Source organism: Anas acuta, chromosome 4, assembly GCF_963932015.1.
Source record: "Anas acuta chromosome 4, bAnaAcu1.1, whole genome shotgun sequence".
In the NCBI taxonomy this organism is placed as follows: domain Eukaryota; kingdom Metazoa; phylum Chordata; class Aves; order Anseriformes; family Anatidae; genus Anas; species Anas acuta.
The window spans coordinates 12,700,462-12,717,968 of NC_088982.1; the positions used below are offsets into that span (position 1 = coordinate 12,700,462).

The window sequence follows — 17,507 nt, forward strand, 5'->3', positions numbered from 1 at the left end:
TTTCTTGCTGACTTTTCACGGTTCCACACCTAGGCTCTACTTGTTTGTCAGCAAGGATCTTATATGTGTATTTTTAGGCATGTCTCTGTGAGATTGGTTTTAGCTGGCCTTGGAAAGAGCCTGTAATGGAGAGAGACTAAAATAACCGTAATACCTGGGGACATTTCATTTTTCTAGGGAACACAGTGATTGAATCAATTAATGTCCCTGTGGGAACTAAGTGAGATGTAACAGTGGAAAGCACACAAATGCAGGAACAAGAGGAATGCAGTCATATGCATTTGTATTTCATTATATTTTACTTCTTCTGAAGGTTAATGATATTTTGAGATTTTCATACTCAAGAGGAACTACTTCACTAGAAGTATCAAATATGAAACTGGCAGCAGACAGAATTTCCTTCTTCCTCTTTCAAGTGGAGAATTAGTGTTCATGCTATGCACATCAGAATTAGAGGCATGCACAATATTGCCTCTCTGCTAATTGCACAGTGATGCCATGGAGCACAGAGCTATGAGGTGCTGGGTGGGTTCAACCCAGATGTGCAGCAGCACTGGGTTGGGCAGTGGCTAACATTGATGCCAGCTGGGAAGGGCCCTCTGATGCTGACATCAGCAATGCATTGTTGTTTTAGGTAAGTATCCAGTCTAAGTAATTGTTTTGTAATAACCTACAAAACCTAATATTAACCAGGAGGAGTAACCCTTAAAACACAGTTGCAAATAGATATGAAAGTGACCTGTGGGAATATCAAGTCTAAAAATCCGTTAAATTTTCTCCTATCTCCTGACCTACACAAATCAGATTATTTTGAAGGATGTCAGGTGAATGGATGCTGAGAATTTCACAGACAGAGAAGAAAGAAAAGAGAAGAATGAAAAATGACAACAGTACAGAAGAACTTTGCTAGGTCTGTTGGAGAAATTAAACAATTTATTCTGATATTGATTAACAGATTTTCAAGTGCATATTATGATCCCTGGAAGAGTTAGTAGGAATTTCTCTTACACTAAAGCAGTAACTTGTGTAGAAGTTCTTTATACATGTTGCCATGACTTGTTTTAATTACTGTTTTCATATAATACTGGTAACTGAATAAGCTTGCTATGATAACTTTTGCACTAATGAAAGATAACACCTATCATAGATAGGCAATAGATAAAATATTAGGGAATTCAAAACTACAACAGGCACACTCTGGTACCTCCTATATCAAGAGTGGGTGCATTTTTTACAATATTTTTTATTTGGAACTTGAACATTTTTATATTTTGGAGCTCATCTGTGGCTACTTCTAATGCCAGACATCAGAGCATATGACTATGGACAAAACCCACCGGGACACTGTACCTACCACTGCCTTCTGCAGCTGCCACTGGTCTTCATCTTGGCAGTGGGAGGAACCCTTCTGCAGGATGTGCTGCTCTCTGAGCTCCTGAAGCAAGCTCTTCTTCCTGGACATCCTCATGCGGGTCAGAGCTGCCATTCCAATGCTTCGAAGAGTTAACCTTCTCAGTACTGAACACAGCAGGAGCCGGTGTTTTTGTAATATGTAGTTAACAGACCTGTAAAAAACAAATCATTAAAAATCAACCAGCTAAGCTGCTTGCTGATTTTGCATATCCATGCTCAGGAAAAGTCATTGCTGAAAGATGACAGCTACTATTCACTCTGTGACATCTCACACATTCTAAGCATGCCTTACAATGTTTCTCAGGTGTAATGAATGGATAACACTGTGATAGACATATAATTCTGTCACTCTGAAGTCAAATTAAAATAAAAATAGGAAGAAAAAAGATAAATAAGCATCTGTGATTACATTTTTTAAAAAATAAGAGACTTGAAATAAGATGAAAGGAGAATGTAATCAGACCTACAAGAAAGCTATTTCAAGCTGAAGAAAATGCATATTTTGGATTAACAAGGGGGCACGCTCTGATGAGACACTGAAGGGTATAGTGTTAGCTGGCAGTGCAGACATGGCTGGAGCAAATTTTTGGTGAATTTTCAAAAGAAGAACACATTTTGAAGTAGATTATGGACAAAATTAATTAAATGTGCTATGTACCCATTTGGGATGATATCTTTCAAGGTGGGTTTGTGTCTCTACCTACTGTGTGCAACAAGCTCTCTAGGTACCAAATCTTGAGCAATGTTGAAGTCAGAGAACATGAAAAGGGGAGGCTGAACTGAGAAGTAGAGCCATAATAAAGGAGTGCATTGGCAGTAACACCAATATTCCAGATAGCCAAGTCTTTAACCGCATTGATCTTTGATAATGTTGAAACTATGATGAATGAACTCATTTGTTATCTTAATCAAAATAAGGCAGATAACACAAATTTTATTTATTTATTTATTTATTTTATTGAGAGGTATGTCTCTCAAAGAGACTTTAGCTGAACAAAGATGAGACAAAACTAAAAGTTTCCTTAGTGAATATAGACAGAGAATGCGAGACAGGAGTCATTTACATGCAAAGATATGGTCAGTAGTATACTAATAGCAGAAAGCAAAGGTAGAGCTGAATGGTGTTGGACTGAACATTTTACATTGACAGATATCCAACTCCGGCATGAGATACAGAGTGCAAAGTGAACGTGTTTCAAGATTAGGAATAACTCACAAACATAGGAACAGATATACAGAATATACGCCACTTGACTAATTGAAGAAGACTTTACTTTTGCCTTACCAGGAATCATCCTATCTGTTGGCATTTTTTTTTAACACTCAGACCAAAACCTACAGAAACTGTCTCTCTGTCTGAGGATGCTCAGAATCCCTTAAAACTGCTTTCTGCAATGTAATATACACGGGTTTTTATCTGTGCATGCAGCATTGCAATTTTACTGCACTGCTTACTGATAAAACCATACTTACTCATCACTGAGGCAGCTTAGTCTGCTCACAACACCTTGAATTATCTTCTCCTGTTTCTCAGACAGGTGCTTTTGCATCACAGCAGAGAGAGCATATTCATTTATCCATAGCTAAAAGCAGGGAAAAAAAATCACAACTGTAAGATGCTCTGATTTCAGTGACCATATGATGAATCAGGAGGTTATCTAAAGGTTTTTTGTTTTTCGTTTTGGTTAAAAACAGTAATTCCCCTCTTCCATGAAACAAATTGCATCTTAATGATCAAAGTCCGATCTGGATCAGCCCCGAGCTGTCTCCTACAGATTCTCTGGTTTCACCAACAGAAAACCAATGGAAAAAAGAACAATGTGGCACAAAATACTGCATCGACTCTTATCAGTAGGTTGCAGTGGGCTGTTTCATTTTTTTTCACTAGTAGAGATGTAGTTTTTACTTTCACCTAACAAAATAAAGATATCTTTCATCTCACTTTGTGCATAGTACGCAATGCTAGTAGTTAGAAATGGAGATGTGATTAGGTTTAGGACTGAGATTACAGCTCCCTCAAGGTGATATTTAGATCAAAGAATTTAATCTTGAAATGTTTTGATGGACTCGCCATTATACTGTAAACTTTTGGAGATACAGACTTAGATTTTGCTTAGTGTATTGCCAGCATTTAATGAATAATAGGCCATAAGATGAAATGACTGTAAGGCCCAAACTCCATTACTGTGAGATGAAGAGTATATATCAGGCTACATTGGCAGCTGGGTAAAAGCAGGTTGCTTGCAGACATATGCAGAGTCCTAAATTAAATATAATACTCCGTCTCTCTGACAGCTTTACTTCATGTTCCATCTTCATTCAGAACATGAGGGAGTAAATTTTCTGTTATTGTAGACAGCAAGATTTCACTAGATCAATATGTCCAGCAAAGAATTAGATGCATAAGTGCAGCCTCTCTTAGTGCAAGGTATTAGGAGTGGTCCTGGGTCTCCATACTGGATTTGATAGTCTTTTCCCTGGGAAGCAGTGATCTGTGCAGGAGAGGCTTTATATGTGAACACAGAATTAACTCTCCAGGGAAGTGCAGAACATCAGAAAGCACTTCATCTTTGGCTTTAAAAGAAAAATGCACCTCTTTCTCGGATAGTGCATTCTCCGCAGCATACACAGTAGCACATATTGTTGTTCCCTCTCCATGAAGAAAACCTTATCAAAGCACATTCTCCCATGTGGGGTGTCAGGGAAGTATGGGCTGGCAGTCAATATTACAGATGGAAAGGGCATGAGAGGCACAGCACTTAAGTCTGCACAGTGCTGGGAGCCCCCTGAGCTGCTTTCAGAAGGAGCTGCAAGATGTGCCTAGGCAGACAGACCTCAACTGATTTGAGCCTGGGTGATTCTGAAAATCACAGAGCACAGCCAAGCACAGTGTCATCTCCAACTGCACACTGCAAGCGACAAATTAAAGTCTACCAGGTCTCCAGGTATCACTGTGACGGATGCCAATAATAGCTGTATCAGTATTTCCCTTTAGCAGCTCTATGGATATGGTTCCCTAGTGTTTCACACCCCTCTGCATGTGTCTAGTAAATTCTTTGGTTGACCAAGTTGATACATTGCACTGCATATTTTACTGTCTCTTTCAGCAGTTACAAGAGGGCTGAAAAGGACCTTTTACTTTCTAGAGGAGCTTTTTCAATGAGTCACTGTGGCTCAGATGTGGCTCCCCATTATTTTTGGAGACTTGGTTTTCATCAAGAAGTTGTTCTTGAAGGGCCTGTCTGCCTACTTGTTCTCCAACAGCATGCAGATTTAATCAGATGTAGGCCACCAAGATACAGGAGAGGTTTTCTGGAATTGTAAATGATATAATATTGCAGTCAAGAAACAAAAATGTAACACCTCTGCTGCTGCCCGTACAACCCATCCAAAAAGGCACTCAGAATGATAACACAGACAGGCATTGTAGTAGGAATTGTAGTAGGAATTGTTTACTTCTTACTGTTTATGAGGACATAGTGTAGTTCTGTAGTGGTGAACACAGACTTTCTTTTAAAGTAAATGAATGAGTCACCTTTTAATCGAGAGCGCATCTAACATAATCTGCATGCAAAATTTATAATGGGTCTCTTCAATCCTCTGAGACCAACGGAAAGATTGGGACACAGTAAAAAATAACCCCGTGCACAGTTAAACTTAGAAGTACATCAGCCATTAAGTAGTATGAGAACAAAGAGGAAAGAATGGGCATTATTATGCATTTAAGTAGGGGTGTTAAATAAGGAAGATTGAGATTTGGACCAAATACTAAGCCAGTGTTTTGCTTCCATAAGGAACAAGATGATCAAGAAGGGAAGGATCAGCTGGGGGTAGAAACAGAACAGTTATTGCATGTTTTACGGGAAGCAGTACTACAGTTGCTCACTGGGATAAACCTGGAGGGCTGGGTATTTTCGACTCCCCAAAACACTGCAAGAACTCACACATACAGACCCAAATGCAACACCGAAGGGAATCTTAATTTGAGGCTGCTGGCTTATGGCTGATAAATAGCAAAACAGACACAACTATTTAATCTAGCCAGGTGAAAAGGTGATGTTATGTGATGCAGTGCACTACTCTTCCAATACCAGGCCAAGCTGCCAGCTGCCTTGCAAAACTTGTTTTCTTGGGAACAACTTTACATTGCTTCAAGACCTAACACTACTAGACAGGAATCTTGTACCTGTGTTATGTTTTTTCCTCTATGGCTTGGCATTGGGAGCACTGAGTGGAGAATCAAAAAGGCTGAGAGGCCACCAGAAAGTCAGCCTGGGCCTGGGCTGCCTGGAGAGGAACAGCACTGTCCCCTATGGGACAGCCAGTTCTTACCTCTCCTGACCTGGCATCCTACATCGCTTTCCTTTCACACAGTTGTCCACTATAGCCTGTCTCCAAAATACTATTACATTCTGACAGACTGGTAAAGAATGGAGAAAATGACTCTCCATGTAGCACAGACTCAGTGGCTGGAAGAGCTGGGCTCTCAAATTCCTAACCTGCATTTAACCAGTAAAACCAGGGACAAAATCATCCTCAATGGTGGAGTAAAGCTCCGAGGAATGTTTGGCTACTTGAAAAGAGGAGTCGTTCCAAACACTGTGAAAGAAATCAGTATCTGTAAAACAAAGAGAAGGCAAAAAAGCACAGCATGCCAATGCTGATAAGCAGATGCTGATTCACCTCTCTGGGTGCCAACCAATGGTGTGCAACTGGATGGAAATCTCCTCACCCCATTTTGTCTCTGTAAGTTTCTGTGTTTTGTCTCCTGGCAACAAGTCCATTGTAAGACCTTCTGCAGCAGAGCTAACATTAAGCATTACTCTTTGGCAATAAGTGTGTGGAATATGCCGTTAGTGGGTAATGAAACCCATAAAATACTTTGAGTTAGACTTCAGATAAAACAGCAAATTAGACCCAAGTAAGCACACTTTCTTCTGGAGCTGACATTTTTAGCACAAATTCTTCAGGAAATCAGAGGAAAGCAATTTCTCTCTAACAGCCTGTAGATGGTGTGTGATGCACACTGAATGTCAAGCAAGTACCTTAGCCTAGTGCAGCAGCCTGCTCTGCATAACAGACGACAGTGCTCTTCCAGAGACATCATGAGGTGGGAGCTATGTGGTAAAATGTTCATAATTTATTTTCATTAGTCATTTATTCCTAAATTCCTATATTTTGCCTCACTTACATCATCAAGCTTATAAGACAAAAGTTAAATATGAAACTGAATTTTCCTTTTCATGCACAAAAGTGATTCTGTTTCCCCAAAGCACATTATATTCCAGATATGTATAAATGCTAGGAAAGGTAATCTCAAAATAAATGTAGTTCAGATAAATGGGAAAAATGTCTTTTTGAGCCACCTTGAAAAGCTTAAATATCCTGGTGAAAAGCCTTCTGGTGGTAGACTTTCAAGGTCTGTAAAGTAGGTGACTATGTAACTCTCAGTATATCATATTTGTCAAAAGGAAAATGAGAGACTTATCTCCTGCTGGAAAATGCCTGATAAATTAAAAGGCTTGTCAATATGAATGTTGATTTATGGATCTTCTGACACATTCAGCACTGTAACGTCTATAGGATCTCCCAGATGACATGATCACCTGCCACAAATGTCTGAGCTCTCTTCTTTTCTAAAGTTGTGTTCTTTTCAGTAGGATACAAGTGTCAACTTATTGTTTAAATGTACATGTTGCTGTTTTTATACTATGAATGTGCCAATAAACGCACTTTGCATTTAAATGTAATACAGTGAGTTGCGTGATACTTTTCAAACTTGTTTACACAGGAAAATCTGCCAGCCTAGCCTTGGTGGAGTAATTGTTTCCCTGCACACTTTAGATAGAGATATAGCAGTCTTTCTTCCAGTTTAGTTCAAACTACTTCTGAAAGGCCACATGTAAGTGAAAAAAGTTGCAAAGCCTATTGTCTTGAAGAATCATACATATTCCCACTAGGAGAAACCCTCTTCTAGAATTTTATCCCACACTTATCCACTTGTCCTTAGGAAAGCTCTGTCTGTTCCTCAGGCAATTTTTATGTTGAAGAATGCCCAGCTACAGTGCTGGTGACCCACAGACCAATGTGAAAGCTATGTGTCCTTGTTTAAGTGAATTTCCCTATAGCTCAGTAATTACTGTTAATGATGTCAGCAAATCCTTTATTTATTTTTTTGTTTTGTTTTGTTTTGTTTTGCTTTATTTTCCCAGCTAGGAAGCCATCTGCTTTACATTATGAATGCTACAGTACACAGAAAGTATGGAAAGTCAACGTTTTATTTTAACTATCCTGTGCTTGGACATTACTGGAATATCTGAATTCACATACAATGAATTCAACATGCAGTGCTGTCCAAGGAACTATTATCCAGCAATTGACTGCTGGAGACAAACTAATCCTTTTAATCTCTTGAGAAGCAATCCCAGGGGTGCTGGTTTCTCCACTTGATACTTGTACATACTGTGTCCAATGATAGTACTGGAGGAATGCATAAAGTGTCTTTGGAAAAAAATTTTAGACTTGAGATCACCCCTTCTGTGGGGTTTATGCTTGCTGTTAAAGTACGTCCTCGCTGGCCCTGAGCAATGCTTGAGATTCAATAGGACAATGGAAGGACGAGGCAAAGGAGCCCTAACATGAATTTATTGCTGTTGGTTTTCTCCTCTGGTCTCAATGCCTCCTGTGCTGGACACAAACAGAACAAAGGAAAGGGATGTGTGCTTCTTCACCTCCTCAGAGTAAAGAGTAAGTTTTATATAAAGAGTTGTTTCCAATTATTACAGTATTAATATAAAGAAATTATTAAGAAACATTTATCACTGTAAGGCTTCCTTTCCTGTAAACTGTACTCACATGTACTCTCTCCAAAAGGACCAGATGAAGGGTTTTTTTGAACTGTTTCTGTAGATGCTCAAGAGCTGAGGACACTGTGAAATCAGACAGAAGCCTTGCCAAAAAATGTTTATGTGCTGACAAAGCTGTCAAACACTGTGGACAGATGTTCAGTAATTATTCTCTGACTCCTCTATGCTGAGTCTACATGCACAGCATATATATTCACTTCATAATGCAGCTCAAACTGCCCATCCTGAGTCTGGATCTGTGTCTGGACCTGGTCTGTATATTTATACACAAAGTACTCCCCACAGATTAGTACCTTGACAATTTCATTCCATAGCTCTGTTTTCAGAACCCGGGGTCCCAAAATGTGATATGGGTCTTACCTTTTCTTCTTGTAGTAGCTGTTCCTGGAAAAGCTTCCAGCGTTTAAGATGGTGGGTGTCCCACTTCTCCAGCTGAGGGACCAAATTCTCCTGCCACTCCTCTTTCAACAGTTCACATTCTCTTACAGAGAGGCCGGTCACTACAGGCAGGGTCTGAAGAAACAGCTCATTCACCAACTCTGCTAAAACACTGGAAGCTTTAGAATACAGCTCCTAGGGAGGCAAAGGGGGACAAAATAAGGAAGGTGAGAAAGCAAACCTCATGACCCTTTGGAGCCATATGACTGCATACTGTACAATGTCAGTGAGGGAACCATGTCCCAGTTAACACATTGGACCAGTAACCCCTAGAGATAAAATCCAATGCCAGTAACGCCTGAGTTATACCAGGTTTTGTAGGTGGAACCTGCAACAACATACATGGTTTAAGGCACATAAAGGCATTTCAAATGAAATAGTGACATTAGCACAAGATCTTGAACCCTAACGGTTGCCCACGTGCAACTGCAATGCAACTAAGGTGTTGTAAATCCCATAGATTTTGTCTGTCACTGCCGAAAGAATCCTGTGTAGCACGACACCTCATAGGCATATTTTTAAAGGTGGTGACATAAAATGAATAAAGGCAAGAAATAAGGAAGAGTTAAAAAGGACAGTGTAACATTTAGGTAGATAAAATTGACACTAGTCATGTTAATAGTTGTTGCTCTGAAATATGACATTCTTCAGTACTTTCTGGAAGGGCAGAATTATTCAAATCCATCTTGATACAGAACAGCTTCAAGCCTAAGAAAACAAACATCTTCTGGTTTTGAATTGCTGAGCCTGTTTCATTCGCAAGAGGAGTTTGGGTGATTTAGTCAGATGGCATCGAAGCTACTAAATCTTTTCAAAACCTGTAATTTCAATGTCAAATACACAGTGATGATATGAGCTGCCTTTGCAAACTTGCTAGAAATTTGAGATAATCCCTGAGATAACTGAGTGCAGGTAGCTTTCCCTAGAGGAAGAGAGAAAACAAAGACATTGGAAAGGTCACACAGACACTGCAGTACTCCAGCAGTACGAAGAGCTGTTTTTGTGTGAGTTCACCATTGTCATATCAATCAAAAAAGCTTTATTGTCTGTGAGATTTTTCTTTCATTGTAAATCACTGTTAGCCCTCTTGAAAATACTTAAATTTATTTCCTTTCCTGTAAAATACAGCTAGTATTTTCAAAAACTCTTTTCAGCATTTCTCTTGCAAAACTAAGTCAAGCCTTCTAGCTGTAGCTTTCCTTTAAATACGTGTTTAATCACAGTCTCTTAAGTGATTAAAATCCAGAACCTCTCAAAAGAAGTACAGTCATATTTATCTAAATGTCAAAAACATTTGTCTGCAGCTCATACACATGAAAATTTCTAGTGGACTTGTCTGGTTTTGGGGGACACTGGTATAATGTGTTATTGTCTAAGAGTCCATTCCAATTTCTAGATGTGGTATCATAAAAATAAATAAATGAAGAAGGATGTTAAATTTGCAAACTACTACTACTCAGAAACAAGCAATGAACAGAATTTAGGCTGCACATTCAATCTGGCTCTGTGCATATGCCCCCTTAATGATCAATTTTGGCTTCACATACTGTTTCCACAGAACCTTTATTTGTTCAGTGTTTAGGTTTATCAATACCCATTGAGTGGACAGATTTTTATTTTATTTTTTTTATTTTTTTTTGTATGTCTCAGTTATTGTAAAATACCCAAGCTGTGCACTGAATACTAAATTATTATTTTCCTCCTGGGATCCCTGTAGGATGCTAATCACCATATTAATGAGCTGTTTCACAAACAATAAATAGCTTAGTTTAACAGCTCCCTGCAGCAACCTCTACTTATGGATAAAATCGAGGCACAACACTATCAGAAGTGTTCACTACACTTTCGAGATGAGATGTCTCATTTCTTCCACTCTCTTACTTGTTAAAAACATGCAGAATTTTATGAACCCAGCTCCCACTGACTTTGTTTAACCTCAGACTGGGTCCTGGCCAGAAATTATAGTTGGAGACACAATTGGACATCTCATTTCTGGTAACACTTCTCTCATTTCTGGCTATTGCTCACAATCTGGACATGACAGTGTCATTAGGGTAACGTCTGACTAGTGATATATTTCTCTATGCAGCGCCTTTTTTTACTACGAAATGGTTTGGCTGGCTGGGCTAGCCTGCTTAGTATGCAACAACTTCTGTCAAAAACCTAAGTTCTTTACTCTTTGGTGGTTTGGTTTGAGACACTTTGTGGTCAGAGTGCACCCAGCGGTGGGGCTGCTCTGCTGCTGGAGGTGATACTGGAGTGACTGTGCTGGGACCTGCTTGGTGCCCATGGTTGCTGCTGCTGGCATCCACACTGGGGCCAGACTCTGTGAATGCATAGAAAACTTGGTCTCACAGTGTTTCTGGCAGTGCAGGAACAGGGCAGCGGGGAGACAATGTTAAGTGACCATTCTGCAATAAACTGAAAATGGTTTTACAGGGAACTGCAGTCCAAAGAATTCTGGATACCTGTGCACAGACGCCTATGCTGCAGGTACTGAATGTAGCTATGTCTGCTCTGCTAAAATCTCCCAGATTAAACAACTAGACCGGGCACTGGGAAACACTGAAAAGTGGAATGAAATCTACCACACCAGTCCTAAATTATTGTTTGAAACGTGCCCCATACAGCACAGAAGTGCCTCAGGCTGCATATATCACTGCAAAGACACTATGCAGCACAGGTAGATCATCTCCTCTTTAATTTTTCTAGCTACCAGCTCCTGTTACAACAAGAGGCAGCATTCATACCATCTTCTTAACAATCTGTTTAGTTGTGGACCTGGTTTAGCTTGTCAACACTAATGCAAAATGGTCTAAGTTCTTTCTGCTGCTGCTTTATTTTAAAATTCAAGTCTCTAAATCCTGGGATTTAACATAAAGATTCTATTTTTCTAATCTTTGTATCCCACACCACATTAAAAAAAAAAATATCAGTCTGTCTCTGTAAACCATCTCTTCTCTGAGCTATTCTTGTCTTTTGAGACAATTTAATTCTCCTGCCCTTACTGGGTGTTCCAAGATATAAAAAATTCTTTTGGGTCTAAAATAGTTCAGAGGAAGCCTAGTGAAGTCTGTGGCATTTCTATCGCAATCTCCAAAGATCTCAGGCAGGGTGTTAAGGAACTCTATTCTTAAACAAACAGAGTTCTATCTACAGCAACTAAATTGCTTTGCAACACATTTTGCTTCAGAACTGATAGCATTTCCCTGGCATGCTGACAGCCCTGTATTATTATTTACCAGGGAATCTTTTGCACAGAACCTAAAGAATGCATTTTGTTACTTGTCGTCATGCCATTTTGTTTAAAGATCAATTGAATAGCATTCTGCTTGCACTCCCTGCAGCTTCAAATTATATTGTATACTTACTGCTGGTGCTACCGGAGCAGGAACACAGATACCCAGGAAAACCGTTATTACATCTTGTTCCCACAACATGCTTAACTACATAACCTCGTTAGTGTGACGGGCAAAGCTGTCTTCAGATCATAAGCGCTTAATTATTTGCAAAATACTTCATGGTCCTCTGCTGAAATTGGTGTGAAAGGACAAGAAAGTGGGACTAGAAATCCAGGAACAGTTTTTCACATCAACATTTCCTTTAGAAAGGACAAAGCTGAACAAATACATGGAAGACAAATAAATGGGACTGAGCGGTACGTACTTTTCATCTCACAGACGCTGCCAACAGGCAAAGGAACAGGAAGCTTGGTCAAGTGCTTTAAGTCCCTCTGAGAGTGATTTTCAACAGTACTGAACACTTCAACTTCTATTATAAATTCTGTTCTGTGCAGGACACAAGTCCTGCACTTACTGGTCTCAGCTGCAGTCTGGGATCACAAAATAAACCTCCATCAGTGACGACTATCAAAATATTAACTTCTCTTTAGCTGGTCACTGGGTTTTTTAACCTGAACACATAATAATATGTACATTACAGCCCATGCAGTCCAGCACAAACCCTAACATTACAGCATGCCCTACACAGAGAGCATATCACACACGTACAACGTGATGGCTATACTGTTTAATGCAGCACTTGTAGAAATGCAGTGGAATGGCTTTAAAAGATTGTGTAGGGGAAATGGTAAGTCTCCATTTAGGGAAAAAATGTGGATGTGACTTAATTCTATGAGTATGATTCAAACTAAGAAAATAGTTCAAAATATTTGTATTATAAGGAATATACTCTATGCAAAACAGCAATAAAGTCCATCTGAAACAAGGATAGTGCACTGCATATTATGCAGGCTATTTTCTCTAGGAAACGAACAAAACCAGTAAGAAATCTTACTGCTTGCGCATCTTATTTTTGGACTAGAACCCCTACAAAATAGTTCCTATAAACTTCCTGATATACCATTTCTTGTTTGTAGGACTTTTACTTAATGAAATTTATTCAAATTGATTCCATTAATAGAATAGCTGATTGCAACGTTGAATGAACCTGTTTGTAGTACCTGGCAGTCAATCTGAAAGCTTTTCAAAAAATCTCAAGAGAAATTCATCAAGCATAAAGAGATACCACAGGGTAGATGCAGAAATAAAATGGGCTGAGATTGAAATGCTGAGTGCATCTGAATTTCAAACAAGGCAGTAAATATATAATTTTGTCAAAAACCAAGGGAAATACACAGTTTATCAGATTTCACTACAAATCCAAAGATCAGTATTAATGCTTTCCCTTACAGACAAATGATTAAGGGTTCCTACATGCAGATGAGAATAAAGAAAATAATTAAATTGTGAAGCAGGAAAATATATTTAGACATGCTGGTTGTATTGTATTTTAAATGCCACTATCTAGGATTTATTATCTCTAAGAGGCAACTGCATAGTTATTTGTTGACTTGTGATAGTTACTTGTTAACTTCGGATACAACAACATTTCATTAAAATAATTAACATTTCTGGTTAAAGCTGTAGAACACTTCTGTACCTCACGTCCAAAGGCTAGGATACTTGTTTAGGGGGCAAGAGACTCATACTGTGTCTTATTAAGGAAATAAATTAAGTAGATCATACTTCCTACAGTAATTCCAAATGTTCTTGGACACAACTGGCCACTACAAGATACCTCCCATCATAAACTCAGGCTAAGTGGGGAAAAGCTGACTGAACACGTTTCTTCCTCTATTCCAAAAGAAGAATTCTGGAATGCTAACTGCACCCTGCTTTTAAGCATCGACACCACGACAACACAATGACATGGAAGTCATCCTTAGGCACAAGCTAATAATAATAAAAATAAATAATAATAAAAAATACTTTGAATTCCATACAATAAAAATGGGACTTTGAAATTATAGTTTGCCCTCTCATTGGTCTTTGATTATTTCAGGAGGCAGTTTCAACCTTAGCTTTCTACCTTTTTAGAAATTTGCCTCTGAGATATGGTGATATCCTATACTAGATCAAGCTATCAGGAGACTATGAATCCTTACAGATACAAAATACATTTTCTTATGCGATAAGGCAAGAAGAAAACTTCAGAAATAAGCCTATACATATCACACACCCTGTATTTCATATCAGCGCATATGTTCATAGTAACTCTTTGTGAATACCTACAGCTGGGCTGAACTTCTTCAGCTTCTTGCTGACTCTTGATTGAGGCCAGCCAATCGCTTTGGGCACCCAGAATGACCCATGTTGTTTGGTGATGAGATAGGAAAGGCTAATGGAAGAAACATTTGGGTATGATTTTACAAATACAATAAACGTTTTCAGAACTGTAACTGAATGTGCAAACATAGTAGAGATAAGGAGCTCAAAGCTTTGACTGAAATGACCAGACCAAATTCAATCCATCCACCAACTCGGAATTAGAATGAGTTCATGTGGTAAGAGTTCAATCTACCAGATGACACAGTCTTTCAACCTTTTTGTACCAAGTCACATGGCAAAATTTTCAAAAGTGAGCATTTGAGACAAGCTGTGGGTGACTCATCTTGATAAGAAGCTAGTGTTGAATAGCCACACATGCCATACACTCTATGAAAGCATCCCCAGCCGTATCTCAACTTAATGAAATTATATAAGGAAAGCAATGAAAGAGCGAATCTCTAAGAATCTGTACTCATCATTTTGACAGAGATAGTTTTTCCCCTCCTATTAACCGAGAAAAACATCAAATACTTTGCTTCAACCTCACATTCAATGTTTACCCATTCATAAAATGTTTATTGCCTTGCCTGTTGATAATACTCACTACTTAATAGCTTTTAATCTAAATTCTTGTGCATTTCTATGTTTTGTTAAGTCAAATGAAATAACATTCTGGTGAACTGCTATCAGCAAAGAGGAATTATAAATGACAGTAAATTTTGTATTTTTATGGTTTTGATGTTAAGGCTGAGGAAAAATAATTACTTTACAAGGGACTATGTAATTCCCGTCTGTTAATTGATTCCTTTTGTGTAATCTGCATGTCTGTTTTCTTAATAAAGAGCTGTTAACCACCAAGCTCTTTTCAGTTCTCCCTTCCCTGCTGAAATAAGCAGGTAGTTCACCAAAATAATTAAATAATTAAATAGAAATAAATAAATAGAAGGAGAAAGAAAAGATTAAAGGTTGGTTAACATCTCTCTCATATGCTAAACTTGAGACAGACTTGCAAGGAACTATTCATTAATCTTTTCCAGAGTTCAGGAAAAACAGAAGAGAACATAATGGTTATGGGGGGAGGAGGAAATGCTTTAACTGACCTGTGAAAGAAAATTACAGTAATAATTTTCCAACGTAAAAGCTACTCAAGCCAATACAAAACTGTTATTTTGACACAGTATCCCTTGTGTATGGGAAAACTCTGAAAACTATGTTTACTGAAAGTATTAGGCTAAGCCTTTCCATTAGCTCTGACACAATTCCTCCTTCAGTTATGACATACTGCAAGAATCAAAATCATTTGCCCCCCATTCCTCAACTTGACTTCAAAAATTAGTTACGGAGCCTGTGCTTAGACTCAAGACTACTCACCTACAGTGCATTATTTTAATCCACTGCTATGGCTGCAAAGTCCTACGCAATCCAAATACAACTCCTTCGTTCACTTCAGGCATCAACAGATTCCACTGACCTTAGTTAAACCATTTTAATTGATTTATTCATGTGTACATAAAACAAACCTACTCAATTATTCTTTGCAAACACAGTCAGCTTCCAGACCATTGCATTTTTATATATTTCTTCACCAATTTGAATAATTATTTAATGTACTGTAGCACTCCAGGGTATGGTAGTGCTACAGGGCTACATCTTGGTGAACTCACAAACTGTTTAAAAGATGAAAAAATGAAAAAAAAAAAAAAAAGAGAAGGGCTTAGAAGAACATTGTGAGAACAAGATTAGGTTGTTCTCCCACAAGTCAGTGGCACTTGTAGTGAAGTGACATCTTTTTTTCTGTACCTAGGATACTCACTTATTCATCCAGTACCTGAAATATTCTACTTATTCACAAAACTACATCTGTCAGGTTTGCTTTTCTGCTTGCTTATACTAGGACAAACCAAGGTAACTCTGCGGAAAGAAATCAAGTAACACTAGTGTGCAACTGAAGGAAGAAAGAAGGACCTAAACTTTTTATCACGTATAACATGGACAACCTATAATTTAAAGACCAAATTGCTTTTTTAGCTTCTTATAGGGAATTAGAGCTTTGGTGATTTGCTTTTAAACTACCACAAAGTAGCATTTTAGTGACTATCTTTAGATCATAGTGGCTATGATCATGTTTATGCATTACACCATCCTAGGAAGAGCCGTTAAGAGGTCTCTACAATCTGTCACAAAAACAAAATTATAAAAATAAATAAACACCACTCAACTATGTGGAAACAGCTGCTGTAAATGACTGCAAGTCAAACAGAATAAGAGTAAATACAGAGGTGATAAAGGTTTTTAGAAAGAATGGTAGAAATGTGGGGTGAAAAACAGAAAAAAGAATGGTGCTGAGGGTGTGGAGCTGGGCCTTGGTGAAGGCAGGTCTGAGTCTTGCCAAGTCCTCTTCCCTTGAAAAAAATGTGTAATGACCTTCCAATACAGCAGTCCAGGACCATGAGTTTAGGACCATGCCCAGGCACTCCGGCTTCTGTGCTTGACCAAGTCAATCTGTCAGGGTGCAGCTCTTGAGAACTTTGTGCCTTGGCTGAGCAAACAAAGGACCGTGCTGCTTGTGGGGACCATGAGGTTCTGCACACGCACTTGCTCAGTGTGGCCAGCAGTGAGCAAAGGGCTGGACAAAACAGTGGCCTGATGGTGATGGCTCTGCCGTCTTCCTTGAGGATTTCTAGTTGATAATCTACAGCGCAAGTTTTGATACAGTACTTAAATAAGAGTGGATGGCAATGGGTACACAAGCAGGAACTTAACTGGAACCCTAAATCCTGTGGGTACTGGATGATATTAGATTGTTTAGCCCATAAAAAATAAGTAAGTGATTGCTTGTAGTCCTGGGCCAGCAGAGAATATGAGCTACTTGGTAAAGGGAGTATATAGAATAGCATTGCTAAATCATGGTTACAGAGAAGTTGTGATCTATGTAACACTTTGCTCCTCCTGGGTTTAGCTCCTAGTAGCACACCTTAGTCTTATTTCTCCTAAATCTATTTAATTTGTGTGTGTGTTGGGGGGTGGAAGCATAACTACCATGTGCAGCTTTGCAGGGCTAATTGTTATTTGCAACAACATAAAAATGGGTCTTAATGCTAAATATTTACTTCTATTTTTTTCCACTCTGACTGTGTTTACAAAGATATGAATTATTTTTTTTGAAATAATCTTGCAGTCT

At 38.7% G+C, this 17,507-nt stretch overlaps 1 protein-coding gene across 4 annotated transcripts in view; it reads right to left on the reverse strand.

The window, feature by feature from the left end:
- EVC (EvC ciliary complex subunit 1) overlaps window positions 1-17,507 on the reverse strand; it is a 53,944-nt gene that overhangs the window by 11,947 nt on the left and 24,490 nt on the right. For all 4 annotated transcript variants that reach the window (XM_068679897.1, XM_068679899.1, XM_068679898.1 and 1 more), the window contains 3 exons: window positions 8,640-8,852; window positions 2,887-2,996; window positions 1,355-1,565 (listed from right to left, as the gene is read on the reverse strand). In XM_068679897.1, the coding sequence (XP_068535998.1) occupies window positions 1,355-1,565; window positions 2,887-2,996; window positions 8,640-8,852 (534 nt within the window). The remainder of the gene's footprint in view (window positions 1-1,354; window positions 1,566-2,886; window positions 2,997-8,639; window positions 8,853-17,507) is intronic.